The following is a 15,874-nucleotide window of genomic DNA, read 5'->3' as shown; positions in this document are numbered from 1 at the left end:
TTATTACTGTAATCTCTTGTATGTTTTAGTGCTTCACAATGAAAAGACTCTTGTTTTAAAAATCAGAGATGCACGCAGACATTGACATTTTAATGGACATCCTTTATGCAGTGTGTTCTCATTTCACTAAGAGTGGGAATTGAAAATTGTGTCTTTAATCATTCAGTGACATGTGCTGCATGCATAGATGTTCCGAGTTGGAAATCACAGAGCTTCAGGCTCTGAGCTTCTTGCACCAGCTGCTTTCTTATGAGCCTCAGCGAGAGTCGGTTGTATTATCGATAAGTGCCTAATGATGTGATTGCTCTTCTCCTGCTCCATTGTTCTCGATTAAAAGTGAGCTGTACTCCAAGGACTGCAGGGACAATACGAGCTTATGCTGTCTGGAGTTTATCCTGCGAGCTCAATCAAAGCAGACTGTTGTTCAAACGGTTTCGATCAGCAGGTTAAATTAGACTTCTTCTCCGGTTGTCGTTGGAGACTCACAAGAGCCTTCATGCAGCTACTTCTAAATAACATCTGTCTATAGATTAGTTTTCGAAACTCTTGAATGTGTTAGTTTGTTCATCAAGATTATGCCATTATGTTCATTAACTGTAAAGATTGTGTAAAATATGTTGGCAGGATCACACTGCACAATGTTATTTCTATCTAAATGAGCACTATGTCAACTAAAAGGATCAATACCGATGCCTGAAGTGTTAAATGACCAGCCAGGCTGAAAGATCCAGAATATTGCCTTCAGAAGTGGGACCTATGGTGTGAAAACTTAAGGTGTGAAGGACACACAACTTTAACTCAAATTTATTGAGCTGGTGGAGGGGTTAAACTATTTTTGCATTGTCACTGCATCTGTAGAACTGTGATAAATGGCTCTGAAGTCCTTGCTATTAATTACTAATTTGGTGTAATTGACAAAGCCAGAGGTCTGATTACTTCTTACTAATCACATGAATAGCAGCTTTAAGCCAATTCACAGATGCATTCTGTGTTCATGTCTGTTTTTGACTTCCCAGAAAGCCCATAATTTAACTGTAAGAAACAGTCACTGTGCATTCTGATGGTATTAGTCACACAGTGCTGTGTTGTTTTAATGAATATGTGCTGGATGTTAGCAGCCAATGATTTTGTTTGATCAACCAGCAACTTCCAGCACAGCAACCTGTGCTGCCAAAATGCCTGGAGACGGTAGAGGATGCTACCCCCTATGCAGGGGGAGACCATACGTTGTGATTGTGGTACTCGGTTCAGACTGAAATTCTTGCAACAGGGATGTCGGTTATGCCTTTGGCTTTGAAATGGTACCAGGGTCCTTTGGATGACTCATACTGAAGATATGGAATCTTTTAAATGTAGAATCAATTCCTCCCACTGTTGGAAAAGAGATAAATTGTTTTAGGTTTTCAACTGAGCTTTGTGTAAAAATGGTAGGATGGGTGGGATTAGGCCGGGACAACCTAACTCCCCTCCAGGATCTGACTGAACCTCCTCTGATTTTATGAGACTTACAGCTGTCAGACTGCTTGGACTGTCAACTATGATCGTATGTTTCAACAGATTTAACAAATGGCAAAAAGCTCAGTGTTTGTGATCGATGACGCATTTTTCTTGCTACTAAATATGTTGATCTGTTTTTCCCCCCAACTGGTGTGAACAGATTACTAACTCCAATCAATGTAAAATGCCATATAGTCTCATCTGCAGTGGACTATATTGGTAATTTTGTTGCGAGGTGCTCAAACTTAAATGTTTGTTAAAAAAAAAAAAAAAAAAAAAAAAAAAAAAACCCATAAAAGAATGACTTAACATTTCAAACATGCATGCATAAATATTTTATAGAACATTTTTTGGCAAAACTATACACACGATCCATGCTTATTTGAAGCACAGCAGCCTGAAAAGGCTCTGTGCTCTTTATCCTTTTCAGCTGCTGTAAATTCTTCATCTGCCATTGTGAATTGGGGCACAAAAGTCAGACCAACTTAACCTTCAAATGGCAGTTTTAAGAGGTTGAAGACCTGAAGGTGTTATCTTCGTGCAAGAAACATGGTTGAATTTCCAGCTCTGCATTCGTGTTTATGTGCAGGTAGAAAATCTTTTGTTTCGTGAGGCTACAAACGGCTGTTTTGGAAGCTGTACTGAGAGCTGCATCCACAAAGCTTATCCTTCGGTCTGACCACATAAACTGAGTCATGATTCAAAGCACGGATGGAGGCTGGCTGTGACTCACATTGCACCCTGTGACAGATTTGGAGAGAGCACAGACATTCACTGTAGCATGCAGACCCCCCCCCCCCCCCCCCCCCCCCAGGAAAAGCACAGGAAGCAGCGGCGTGCCAGCAGCATAAGTGGACTCTGTTTGTTCCCATGGCCGTATCATCCAGAGGTGAAGCAGCTTGTCAGGGCAAGACACCCCAGTACTTGGATGGAAAGCTGCCTTTTCTACTGACGGACACGCACAGGCGTCCTGCTGTTCTGTCTCCGTCTCTTTATCATGCCCTGTCTCCTCATCTTACAGCCTCTTTCCATCTTCCACACACACACGCACACACACTTGTTTTCCAGTTATGAACATGTGCTCAGGAGCGTACATATCGCCTACTTCTACTGTACTTGTAGAAGAAACACTTCATTGTATGAAGATTTCTGCTTCTGATCCTATAGCCAACCATTTACAGGCTGTTGCCATCTTCTTCTTATCATTTTAAAACACCCAGAGTGAATTAAAGGTTAACAGCACACATACATATCATTCATCCTCTCATCTCCCATCTCCTTCCGTTTTCTACGGACCTCCTATTTAATATTTAATTCCCTGCTTGTCATGTTAATCACATCCACAACTTCCAGCTGTGCTGGCATGCTGACATCTATTTTCTAACTACTGGAAGTGTCTGCATTGTTTTAGTGTGTTGAAGGATTTTCTGCATATTTCGGATGAATATTTACAATCTGACTATTACTCAGAAGGTGTGTAAATCTCTGGTGGCTCAATCCACATTTAATGAAGCCTTTGTTTTTGCCTTTCTAGCTGGACCCACAGAAACCTGTTGTGGTCAGCTGTTTTTCAGGCTTTAATCTGACTCGTGCCATCAACCCGGATTTAATTAACAGATACTGATTGAACTGTGGTTTTCATCTCTCTCTCTCCTTCCTTTGGCTGATGTGTGTTATTAAAGATTCTTGAAAGTTAGACTGCATTCGCGTAGCATTACCTGTTTCTGCTGACCCTGGCAAGACCTGATCTATTACTCTGGAGGCATTAACAAAGGTTATGGAGAGCTCATGAAAAAGCATGTAAACAGAGTGATGTCTGTCAGTGCTGGCAGCTGTCCCCTTGTGTTCACTCAGTAGAGAGGGGTAATGCATACTGTAGGTGTTTAATATTTTCTACTGGAGAATTGTGGTTAAACATCTTCCCTCCTCTCTTGCATGCCACAGAAGGAATTCATTGGTTTTTCTGCAAACCTCTTGATCATTCTGCCTCCTTTTATGTCTGCATGTTTTTCTTATGTAGATTTTATTGTCATAGTATTCATTATGTATAATGTGTGCCATATGGTGCACGAACATTAATCATGTGTTGTAACCCAGTCAGTGTCTTAAAAAGGATTATCATCTGGTATCTTATGATTGCAGAGGATCTGATGAGTAGCGTAGCATTCCAGTGGTTTACCACAAAGGGATGTTTTAAATATAGTTGTTTTGGTTTAAAAAATATAACATGATGGCCCTCGGGGTCAAAACAATGAATACAGAAAGAAGGCAGTGTTCCCAAAAACTCAATATTGCTTTAAAAAGCACAAAAAGAAAAAAAAAGAAAAAGAAATGCATTTCTATTTTTTTTAAAACCCAATTTTCTCCTTGTGTTCACCTTAGAAGACTGAAAGACAACACTACACACACAACTCATGTTTATGCTCTTTATGTGCAGGGCACAGTCAGAACGGAACCCCTGGGTGATGCTAACCTCAATGCTGCTGACCCGCTGTCAGGCATCAGAGGCCAGAGTAGACCTGGGTCAGCAGGTTGTCACCATGGTGAGGTCCCTCTATAACACCAAACACAAGCTTCATGCGCAGGTAATCCCCTAACACTACATTTTCTTTTTGCTATCATTGTCCTAAATAATCTACACTTTGACAAAGACTGATGATACAAACGCATTATATGTGTGAATACGAGAAATAATGTATGTGTTTCACTCAACGCTGTAATGCTGAAACTCACTGCACTAAGATATTGCTTTTTGTTACTAGTGATGTATAAAACTGCAGTATTTATATTTTAAACTATCATATTTGCAGTAGATGTTAATGAATCTGTAAAACCACATGAATAACATTGTATTTTTGTACCATTTAGAAATAGCCGTTTTCATTAAATGTATGTCTTTCCTCTAAATATGTTGTGAGATTTTAACTATTGGATTAGATCCCTTCAAAAGGCTCATGTGACCGCTGTAACATAGTGAGAAATGAGGCAATTAGCATTTTAAACCAAAGTGAATGTGGTTCCCTCACACTTATAGTCCGTCTTTATCAATATACTAGATTTGGACTAAGCTCCTTTGCATTCAGTACGACACTGCAGCACCAGCATTTCAGCCAGTATCTTAATACTGGAGCCTAAAGCTATTAAGCATGTAACCCGCAGCAACGTGTTAGCATCAGCTCAATGCTTTTTGCAAAGCATATATCCAGCAGCCCTTCTTTGATATCTGATGGCCCCTAATGCTATTCATGCCCTGCTGGGCGCCATGCAAGTCTTGCACCAAATGCCATTCTGTATGTCTAAGGCTAGCTGACTGTGATATTAGTTTAGCATTAATACTGTTATGTGTGAATAGGCTAGTGTCTGCCTGACTATCTAATATTAGTGTGGGAAGGGGGGTGGGGGTGGAAAAGGAAAAGGAGGCCTTTTACTCTGTTCTGAGCAGCTTTAATTTGAATCTGATGGAATGAAATTGCCAGAGCATGGGGGAGTCAGATTGCATTGTGTTATCCATACATTACTGGATGAGGCTGCATCAGGACTGTGTGTTTGCCGTTTGCATGTGCTTGCATGAAAACCTTTTGTGTCTGCATGTCGATACAGTGTATTTGTATTGATTAACCTTCACTGCCTCTGATACCCTCTTTGTTCTTTTTTCCTTTCCTTTTTTTTTGCCTTTGCCTCCTTTCCTACTTGTCACACCTTTGTTTTTTTATTGCTTAATCCCCTCAAATCATCCTTTCATCCACGCATGTATCGACCAACGCCCCTCATCTTCCTTTCTCTCCTCTTTCAGTGTATCAGACACATAGCAAACCTGCTGCTCCAAAACCAGCCGAGCCTCCTGCAGCCTGCCCTCAAACTGATGTCTGAAAGCGCTGATGAGCAGCTGCTGCAGTTGAGTCTGGGTCAGATCAACAGCATGAGCGCAGTAAGTAGCCATGTAAAATCCGCAGTAACCATGTTCCAATTCTGACCAAGCGAAGTTGACTGCTTGGACAGCAGGTCAAATGTATTTTTGATCATTTCTAAATAAACATTTAGCTGTTGAAAAATTGTGACAAGCACCAGGCTGTTTCTCCAGAAGATTGGGGGGCTATAGGAGTGTGTGTGTGGGCAGAGTCTACTCAAAGTTAATGAGGAAATCGAGTTTGAAAACATACCGTAGTCGATGAGGAAGCGCTATGCAGTGATGTACAGTGGATTACACAGAGAGCCAATTCAACATGCTTTTTCACTGTTAATAAAGTACTGTCTCAACTATTAACCATCTGTTAGAAACCATGGTGTGTGTGTGTGTGTGTGTGTGTGTGTGTGTGTGTGTGTGTGTGTGTGTGTGTGTGTGTGTGTGTGTGTGTGTGTGTGTGTGTGTGTGTGTGTGTGTGTGTGTGTATAGACAATGACAGTATAAAATGAAATCGCTATAAACTTTGGTTCAGTTTCTACATGTTTTCACATTTACAGCATTACATAATATTGTCTTTTTTAAAGAAACAAGTTTTTTGTTACCCCAAACTTGAGGTGAAGTTTTAAGTTTTCTTTCTGCCAAATCCAAAGTAAAATTCTTTGAGAGGAAATCAGGCAAACAAACTGTTGCCACTTTTGCTTGATCTGGAAATCAATCATCATATCTATTTGATTGCACCATTAATAGCAGAGAGAAAAGTACTGGACGAAGCTGGTAGAGCACAACAAAGTGTTAATAACTTAAAACAGAGGCGTAATGATCCTGCCTCTGGGCAAAACCCTCCCTTGGGCTCGCAGGTGCAGAAGCAGACTATCCTGTAGCACCTGCCACCATGCAGGGGGGGGTAAAGAGTATAATTTAAATGAAATACATCCATGATTATTCTCCTCACTCTGCCTACTCAGCAACTGTGATAAATGCTCTCAGTGCTGGTGTAGACGGGTGCCGACATTCTGCAGTTTTTGCCACCTGCCAGTGCCTTGTGGTCTTTGGAGGTGCGGTTGCCATATCCTACTGAGATGAAGGTGATGAGAATGCTCAGTGGTACAGTAACAGAAGTCCACAAGTGTCCTTGAACACAAGTGAGCTTCCTTGAAGTTTAGCAGGGCTTGAAAGTTCAATGACAGGTAAGAAAGCTTCACACTGAGAGACATGTTGTGTATTCACAGCAAGCCGTCCTGTGTCATTTAAATAGCTTGTGCACAAAATCACGTGAGATGTTTGCAGATTGTACAATGACATATTCTGTTGAATTACAGCAGGACAAAACTACTGTTCATAATTACTCAGATTTATGTGTTTCAGTTTTTGGGGGGCATTTTCAGAAATATCGCACACAACCTGAGGTTTGGTTTTCTTTTGGATATGTTGATGCTGTTGTTGATGCTTCAGCTTCGTCCTGCATTGAAAAAGAGAGATTTCAAAGTTGAAAAAGATTTTTTTTTTTTCTAGTGTCACAGAGGGGTTAAAATTTGAAAGTTGCCCAGAGTAGTTTTGACTCTGCTTTTCTTGTGTTTCTTTGTTATTTATATTTGAGGAGTTCATGTTTTCTGTCTGCTATTGAACTAACTCCCAACCAATCAGCATTTGACCAACAGACAGCATCATCGTCTAGAAATCCAAGACAGACAGATACTGATGTACAACCATAATACAACCCTGTTCTATGACAATAAAAAGAAGAGTAGATTTTATGAGCTGACTGATTGAAAAATATCTACTCGGTTTATTTCAGCATTTATTAGTTCCTCCACTGGTTTGTTGAACACTTCCATCCTGCATCCTCCCTGGGATGCTTCTGGTCTGTCCTGTACAATGTCCTGCTGCCGCTCCCTCTGCTGAACCTTCATCAGATTTTCTTGTGTTTTGCATTCCACAAGCTACCTTTAGCTAATTTGGCATAATGTGTTTTATGTAAACATCACTCCATGCATTGTTACTGCTGATTGATGAGGAGATGTAGACAGCAAGATAATCATCCTAACTTTTTCTGACACTGTCAAATCTATCTCTGTCTGAGGGACAAGCCTGAAATCTTGGAATATCTCGCACTATCCAACACAGGAATACTGTTTTAAGCCATGATTAAACATATCCATTGAATTATATTAATATTGGTTACTTTTTTCTGGGAAGGTGTGTATTCAGGTCACTGAAGACTTAGTAGCTCAGGAGTTTGAAGCTTAACACTCCACTGTCATTCTAAAGATGTTTAGTTTTTTATCTAATATGTAGTGAGTATAAATTTTATGATTTTAGTGGAACTTTAGTGAAAGTTTGGTGGTGGTTTAATTAGTTAAATCTAGACATTTGACCTCTGAGCAGTCAGGGGGAAACATGACATATTTTAGTAAAAAAATTAATGAAACATTGTATTGAGTATTAAATAGTAAACAGAAGCTGACTGGGTATGAAATGAATGGAAGTATGATGTTATCATACATTTCTGTCATTGTACTTGAATTTGTTGGTAGTTTTATTGTGAAGTTTTAATAGTTTTAGTTCTGTAGTGATGCATCAGTGAAAGAAAAACTGATTTTGTCAGAGCTAAAATGCTGAAATCAAATAAAACTACACGGTTCTGTGTTGAGGCATTACATCACACACCCGATTTTGTGTGGACACATCCGAGTTGTTCTCTAGTTTTGATTGTTTTGGGAACAAACTGTCAGATAAGCAAGTAATCTTTGAAAGATGTGTGGGCCGCTTTCCACTTTTTCTCAAATCAGATAAGCAGTTGTCACAAAGTAGGCCTCTCAGACCCCGCAGACCCCCTCTTTGTTCCTGAATCAGATAAGAGAGAGCCTCACTATTAGCTGACAGAGCCTCTAAATGAAACGACCACACTCCTATTTTGGTACACCTGCTCTTATACCACAGTGAGAGAAGAGCAGAACTGAGGGAGGTAGGGTGTGGGAGATGGTTAAAGAAACGATATGCGATTTAGATGTGCAAAGATGAAACGGAACGGAGGAGGAGTGGGAGCTAAGAGAAAGGAGACGACAAGGGAAATGACAAAGATGGCAAGTGTATAACAGTGTAAAGTTACATAGAGATTAAGAATATAAGAGAGTGCTCAGAAAGTGTGTAAGTCTGCATATGGAAGCAGAAGGAAAAGACAAGAGACAAATCAGGGAGAGTTAGAGGATGGGTATGTGAATGCAGGATGACAGGCGGTGTGTCATGCTGCTTTGAGCAGTAATCTTGCATCTGCCACCTAGGAGCTGAACAGACAAGGGCATGTTCAGAGCTGTACAGAACAATGTTCATCTGAATATATGATCAACACAGCCAAAGAAAAATTATTTTATGCATAAAACATCAGGTAGCTTGTTGGCTTGCTGTTTCTTTATAGATGTACGCAAGTTTTTGTTTGTCCTGTTGTGCCTTTGTGCATATTTCTCTAATGTGTGAACAGTTTGTGTTGTGTGAGTGTATGTGCTCATTTTTAGTGCTTGTTTTGCAGACGGGAACTTACATGCACATTTCCTTTTATATTAAGGTTTAATGCAAGGATGCAAAAAGAGGCCGTTTCAACAGTTCAGAATGTTAAAAGTGTGCTCAGCTGAGAAGAAACTGTCTTTCTTTTGCTGCTAAGAAAGTAAAGGTTGTTTAATCACACATATTGTGTGTTCTCATGCAAATAATTAGATTATCTGTCATATCCTTGGTTTCCTCCCCAATATGCGGGTGCTGAAAATTTTACAATCCCCACAGCATTTTAAATTTTATATTTTAAAGGTAAAGTCTGAGAACTTTAAATCTGGCTGATCCGTTAGGTTGAAGGAGTCTTTTTGATGTGAAGCAGGGGTTCCCTGGTGGAAAAAGCAGTCCTCTGCAGAGGACGACTCATTTGTTCATTTGTTTATTTAATAGAATACTCATTATTGATGAAAAGAAATAAAGCCAACAAGTTTGAATGATTACAATTTCCAACTACCTTAAACACATGACATACAAAATATTTAAAAGTTACAAACCATATAACAAATAAAAACTAAATGGAATGCAGCTGTTATAATTTATACAATTACCTTTCTAATAACAACTTCCATAATTTATGTTTAAAACCACTGATTAACCAGTGATAGGCGCTGAGGTGGAAACCTGCTCCAGTCTGCCACCACTCTGTACGTCACTGTTCTCCTCAGTGATGTTCCTCCATTGCTTGTCTTGTCTCGTGGTCGTGTCTGGTCTTAGTTGGGACTAATTGTCCATAAATTCCAGTATATATATTCTTTAAAAACAAATCAAACAGCATGTCAGCCTTTCTTTTATCATTAACCAGGACAGTTTCATATGCATTTCTAACATGGTCTCCCTTATGGAGCACAAAGTGCAAGGCGAGCAGCTCTCTTCTGAGTTAAATGGTTTTGTCATTTCTTTATGTGATGCACAAGACCAGACTGATGGACAATAATATAAATGTGTGAGGACTAGAGATTGAGTTACCTTTTTTAATGGAGACATTTTTAGAACCTATTAATTTAAGTTTCAGTTTCAATTTATTCTCATTAACCCATTTGGAGATAAACACAATTTTGTTTTAAAGTGTTTCTTTAACCTGCTCAGAGTTAGAAGCAGATGCAAACATGGTTGTGTCACCAGCAAAAGTCACCATTCCTGCACTCTCCAGCTTATAAGGCATATCATTCACATAAATGGAGTAAAGTAGCAGTCTAGTACTAATGATTAGTCAGTGTGTTGGTTAAGGAGGGCGGCTGTAGCTCAGAAGGAAGAGCAGTTGTCTTTTAACTGGAAATTTTGGAGATCAATTCTCTGGCTAAGTGCTGAAGTGTTTTGGGTATGTGTGTGTGTGTGTGTGGTTGAAAGTGACATGTAGTGTAGAGTGGTCAGGATGACTGGCAAAGCACTAAGTATAAGTACAAGTTACTTTACCATTTACCAAGGAAAAAAAGAATCCCTAAATCCAACTTCATTTCCCCAATAATGCTTTTTTTCAAACTGGATAATCTGCACACTGTCCTGTCCACAAATTGCAAAAGACCCATCACTTCTATAGAAAGTAGATCCAAGGACATCGCTTACAGCCCTTTTATCTGATCAACAAATAGCCTGAGTTTGTCAGCAGCTACTGTGCAGCAGCTATTAGCAGATCAGTATCTCAGGAGGATCAGAAATGATTGATTTCAGCTCAGCTTGGCCAGTTCCAAATTCGGCGAGTCTAACATGGATCTAACTCCTAATTGAGTGTTTTTACTTTACAGTTTAGTTCAAGTGTTTCATTAAGGTTTGCTCTTTTGTAACAATTCGTTTCACTCCATCACGCCAGTTAGAATTATGGTGTGAACAGTTTCCTAAATGTCACTCATAATTTATTTCGACATTAACAAGCCTGAGGTTGAATTTGGCTACAGTGCTCAGTGAATTTATCAACAGCGCACTTGTGATTAAGTACATGAAAACCACATGCCACTCGGAGAGATTGGCAGGCTTTATCATCAAACACTGCCTTGGCAATGTGTTTTCCCAGATACTCTGGTTTGTATCTGATTCAAAAATTACTGTTTACATTGTTTTATTTTGTTATTGTTTTGTTTATTCCCTTAAATACAGGAGATGCCCTTGAGATTAAAATTAGGAAGAAAAAAAAAACAATTATGAAGATTAGTCTTTAATTGAAATGGCCTTTATAGAAAATTACTCAACACCAAAAGTAAATGAGAAAAAGTTATTTATTTGACTATGGGGACATGTATGTTCATTTTCGTTTGCATTACACTGTTTTCCTGGGATTCTATGTGGGAGGTAAATGGGTTTGCTTTGCGCTGAGACCACAGTGGGTGTTGAAGAACCAAAGACATGAGGAAATGAGTGGGAGTAGAGCAGATGATTTGAAAGGGAGACAAAGAGGTAGTAGAGCAGGTAATGAAGAACGAGATGTATTAATGCAGAAGAATACAATGTGCACGTTTAATTCTTTTATCCAGCAGCAGGAACTTGCACAACATTACGGATAACGCCTCATTGTATCTTCCCATTTTCTTCTTTTTGTTCTGTGCTTGTCTCAAAGAAGAGGTAAAGTGAAAAAGTATTTGCCCCCTTTCCTGGTTTATTTCTATTTTGCAAATTTGTCACACACACACACACATATATATATATATATATATATATATATATATATATATATATATATATATATATATATATATATATATATATATATATATATATATATATATATATATATTTAGATCATAACTGAAATTTAAATATTAGAAAAAAATAACTTGATTAAACACAAAATGCAGAATTTAAATGGTGGTTTCATTTACGAAGGAAAAAAGCCTTATTACTGCCTGATCTGTTCAACTGAGAAATCACTTCAGTAGAGCTTGTATGAGAAAGTGAAGTATGCTGTGAGATCCAGAAAATAAACACATCATACCGCATCCCAAAGAAATTCAGGAAGACAAGAACAAGTAAGACACAAAGTGATTGAAATCTTTGTCTGAAAAAGGGTTACAAAGCCATTTCTACGACTTTGGGAGTCCTGTGAACCAGAGTCAGAGCCAATATCCACACATGGGAAAAACTGGGAACAGTGGCAAACCTTCATAGGAGTGGTTGGCCTTCCAAAATTACTCCAAGAATACAATGACAACTCAGCCAGGAGGTCACAAAAGAAACCAGAACAACCTCTAATGGTCTGCTAGGCTCATCTCACTTTTGACAAGAAACATCTTGATGACCCCCAGGACTTTTGGCAAAATATTCTTTGGACCAGGGTTCACCACGTTCAGTCCTGAAGAGCTACCATCCTGCAGGTTTTAGTGTTTCCTTGGTACAACACACTTAAATTAAATGAAAAGTTTTTCCAAAGACTTGTAATCTTCTACACCTCCTTGTCAATGAGCCATTCGTTGGGATCAGGTGTGTTGCAATGGAGAAAGGATGGTAACCTTCGAGGACCGGAGTTGGTGACCCTCCTGCTTTAGATTGATAAGACAAAATTTTTACTTTTGGAAGGTGTGCCTCCCTTTATATCTAGCTTAAAATGAAACTGCATTTGATAAAAAAAAGAACATCATACCAGCAGTAAAACATGTCAGTGTGATTGTCTGGAGATTGTTTGCTTCCTTGGACCTGGATGACTTGCTGTGATTGATGGAACCATGAATTCCACCGTCTACCAGGAACACTTGAAGTACAATGTTCAACCATCAATTTGTGAGCTCAAGCTCAAGGGCACTTGGGTTATGCAACAGGACAACAACCCGAAACACATCAGCAAGTCCACCTCTGAATTGGTTAAAAAAATTTAAGGTTTTGGAGTAGCAGAGTCAAAGTCATGACTTGAATGCAACTGAAATGCTGTTGTGTGACCTTAAGGACACACTACAGAACTTTTGCCATTTTTCCCGTTATTTGCCCCCATATCGACGGCTAATTCAGCATCCATCTTGCATCCTGGCAGACCTGTTAGCTCTCTCCAGATAGCAAAAGATGATCTTATGATGACTCTTGTTCTGTCCTTTTCTCACTCTTAATCTTCTTGCGGTTCTTTGCTGAATCAGCAACATTGCCTGTTCAAGTCGGCCACTTGCTTATTTTTCCATCAAACAAAACGTCACGTCGCCTCCCAGATATAAAAGTTGTATAATGCGGTTTGTCAGCCTTGGGATGTTGCTGAGTGTCAGCGGCTCTAGAAATGCACATGATAGAGGTCACGGTGTCAGCAAACAATTGCAGAATGCAGAGTTTTAATATCAAAAAGTTACAAAATGTGTCTTTCATGGACAGTTCACACTGGAAACCCTTCCAATGTGGCTGAGTTACAATAATTCTGTGGAGAAGTGTGAGGCTAAATTCCTCCGCAGTCATGTGGAAAAACTCATTCCAAGTTATCACAAAGACTTGGGTGCAGTTATTGCTGCTGCAGGTGGCACAAGTTAGTCGGGTCAGGGTGCAAATACTTTTTCACATAGGGTCATTAAGGCTTGAGAGCCTTGCTTCTTTAACAAACAAAACCACCTTTTAAAAATTACATTTTGTATTTACTCTGATTATGATACTCTGACGACACATTTAAATGTGAAAAATTTGCAAAGTTGTAAGAAATTAGGACAGGGCAAATACTTTTTCACACTGTATATGGTTGTGGAGAAGAAAAGTACAGAGCCAGAGAAATGAAGCCAGTCTAAACTGAAGGAAGGGAAAGATGAGATGAGGGGCTGATAAGAACGAGAAGGGTTTTCAGTGCAGCATACAAAGATAGAGCTATTTGTTAACACAGACACACAGACAGTTGCTGTTCAAACCACCTCTTGCTCTGACAAAGTGTTAAGTAACCTAAGACACCACTCAGTCAGTACATTAGACTTCGCGTATCACATTTCATTGCAACACAAAGTAGTATAAATACAAACATTGAAAGCAGAAACAATTAAATGAACCAGTAAATTAATTCCCTACAACTACATACAATAAATGTAGTCTATAAAAATAACTAATTGATTCTTGAATTGAAATCTAAAAAAAAAAAATCCAAAAAGAAATCTAAAAGGCAGTTAAAAGATTTGCAAGTACAAAAACAATACTTATGGACTATAAATGTGCATAACATGAAAACATAAATAACGAATACATTGTCATCACAGGTTATTATTTAAGAGGAAGACTATATTTCCCAGCAGATATTAAGGACCTGTCATTTCTGTCTCCAATAAAGATTATTTCAAACATATAGAAGATCTTTTTAGGGCTGCTAGAACTACTAAAAAGACATCTGTCATTTAATTTGTCCATTCTGGGCCACCATAGATGCATGGGACGACAACATGGCTGATGTCATAGGACATTTTTGTATCATTAAAAACAATACAAATTAAAATTTATAATTTGAAATAATTTTAAATTAATGAAAACATACATTTTGCTGATAGTTTCTCTAGAAATATACTATTACTTTTAAATCTTAAAGAAATGTCAAGTTTATCTCTTTCTTTTTGATGATTGGAAAAAGCATTTGGGTAAGACATGTTGGGTAACATAAAACCCAGCCACTGCTGGTTGACGTTGCTGGACTGGAAACTTCCCCTAAATTTGATATTGAACAGTAGAGCAGGTAACAATAACCTGAACTCATCAGCATAAAGATAATACGCCATTTAATCCATCACAGCAGTAATTCTCAGCAGGCCCGCTCCTGTTTCCAGTGCTATGACTGGACTTAACTGCTTCCTCTCTGTCTTCATGGAGGCCAGTTTTTGCTTTTATCATTCATCTTGGATTTAATGTTCACACCCTTCTGTAGCTTATGCACTCAGGTTAACTGCCGGCCCTCGGCAAGAAATCATATACCTACCAGAGTGTGGAAGAAAGGGTGTGTGTGCATGTGTTTGAGTGAGTGATTAGGTGTCTAATTGCTTGTTGAAGTGGGTTTGTTTACAGCTTTGGTGCCATATTGGACCTTTTAATCCATCTCTGTTTGTGTGTTACTCAGTGTGTTGATCCTGGAACTGCTCACGGCTTGTGTGCATTTGTTTGTTCATGTACGTCACAACCCACTTTTATTTTTATTTTTTGGCTTTACAGCCTCTTCTACTGTCACTTTCAATCACATTACGCTGTAAGCAAGGATTGTTCTGTGTTTGTGTGTGTGTGCACGCTCAGTTTGATGTTCCAGTAAAGCCTAGGGACAGCCAGGGTGGATGGGATGGAAAGCAGAGCCTGAGGAAGTAAAGAAAAGGATGAGAGGAGGAGGAAAGGAGATAGTTGTGTGTTGTCTGGCATTCCAAAGAAGCTTTATGATTTAAATGATAAAAGAAGGCTTGGCCATGCATTATGTATTAGGCATTGTACGTGTACGGTAATTCCAATTAAGCTCTCAGCTGGGTTTTGCCGAGGGAGGGAGAGCACGAAGAAAGATGTATACAGGAAATGAGTGACGAGAGCACAGATGAAAAACAAGGCTAGGAAATATTGACCAGACCAATCTGGCAACATTAAGTGGTTGCTGAAAACAAGCACGAAAGACAACCTTGGCTGCCTTTTACAAGGAGAGAAGGCAAGAAATAAGAAGGTAAAACAAGAGCTGGAGGGTGGGGTTGGACATCCTACGACTGCAGTTTGATATGTCAGTTGTCTTGTCACGCCGAGTGTTTGTTCGCTCACAGTGCACATCGACTGCAAGCCCGAGCACACTCGCATGAGACAGATGATGCCTCTTGTTTTTGAATTCTCTGAAGAGAGGCAGTGTGTGGTGTTTGAATCTTTTGAGGGGATTTGGAGGGGCTTTGAACCTGACACACATACATGCACAGAGCTGTGCACAAAATACATACACTCCAGGACAGGGTTGTGTGTTCTCTGGGCTAATGACCTATGATAAAGGAAGGATAGATGTTAAACATTTTCTTCCACGGTCAGATTAGTTTTCCACTGATCTGT

General features: G+C 39.2%; 1 protein-coding gene across 1 annotated transcript in view; it reads left to right on the top strand.

Moving 5' to 3' along the window:
- Nucleotides 1–15,874, top strand: part of nbas (NBAS subunit of NRZ tethering complex) — a 181,537-nt gene that overhangs the window by 154,387 nt on the left and 11,276 nt on the right. Inside the window, exons 51-52 of the mRNA XM_079255987.1 lie at nt 3,935–4,082; nt 5,291–5,425. Coding sequence (XP_079112113.1) covers nt 3,935–4,082; nt 5,291–5,425 — 283 coding nt within the window. The remainder of the gene's footprint in view (nt 1–3,934; nt 4,083–5,290; nt 5,426–15,874) is intronic.

Source organism: Telmatherina bonti, assembly GCF_933228915.1.
Source record: "Telmatherina bonti genome assembly, chromosome: 16".
NCBI lineage: Eukaryota > Metazoa > Chordata > Actinopteri > Atheriniformes > Telmatherinidae > Telmatherina > Telmatherina bonti.
The sequence above is the reverse complement of the archived record's forward strand: the minus strand, read 5'-3'. Positions and strand labels throughout refer to the sequence as shown.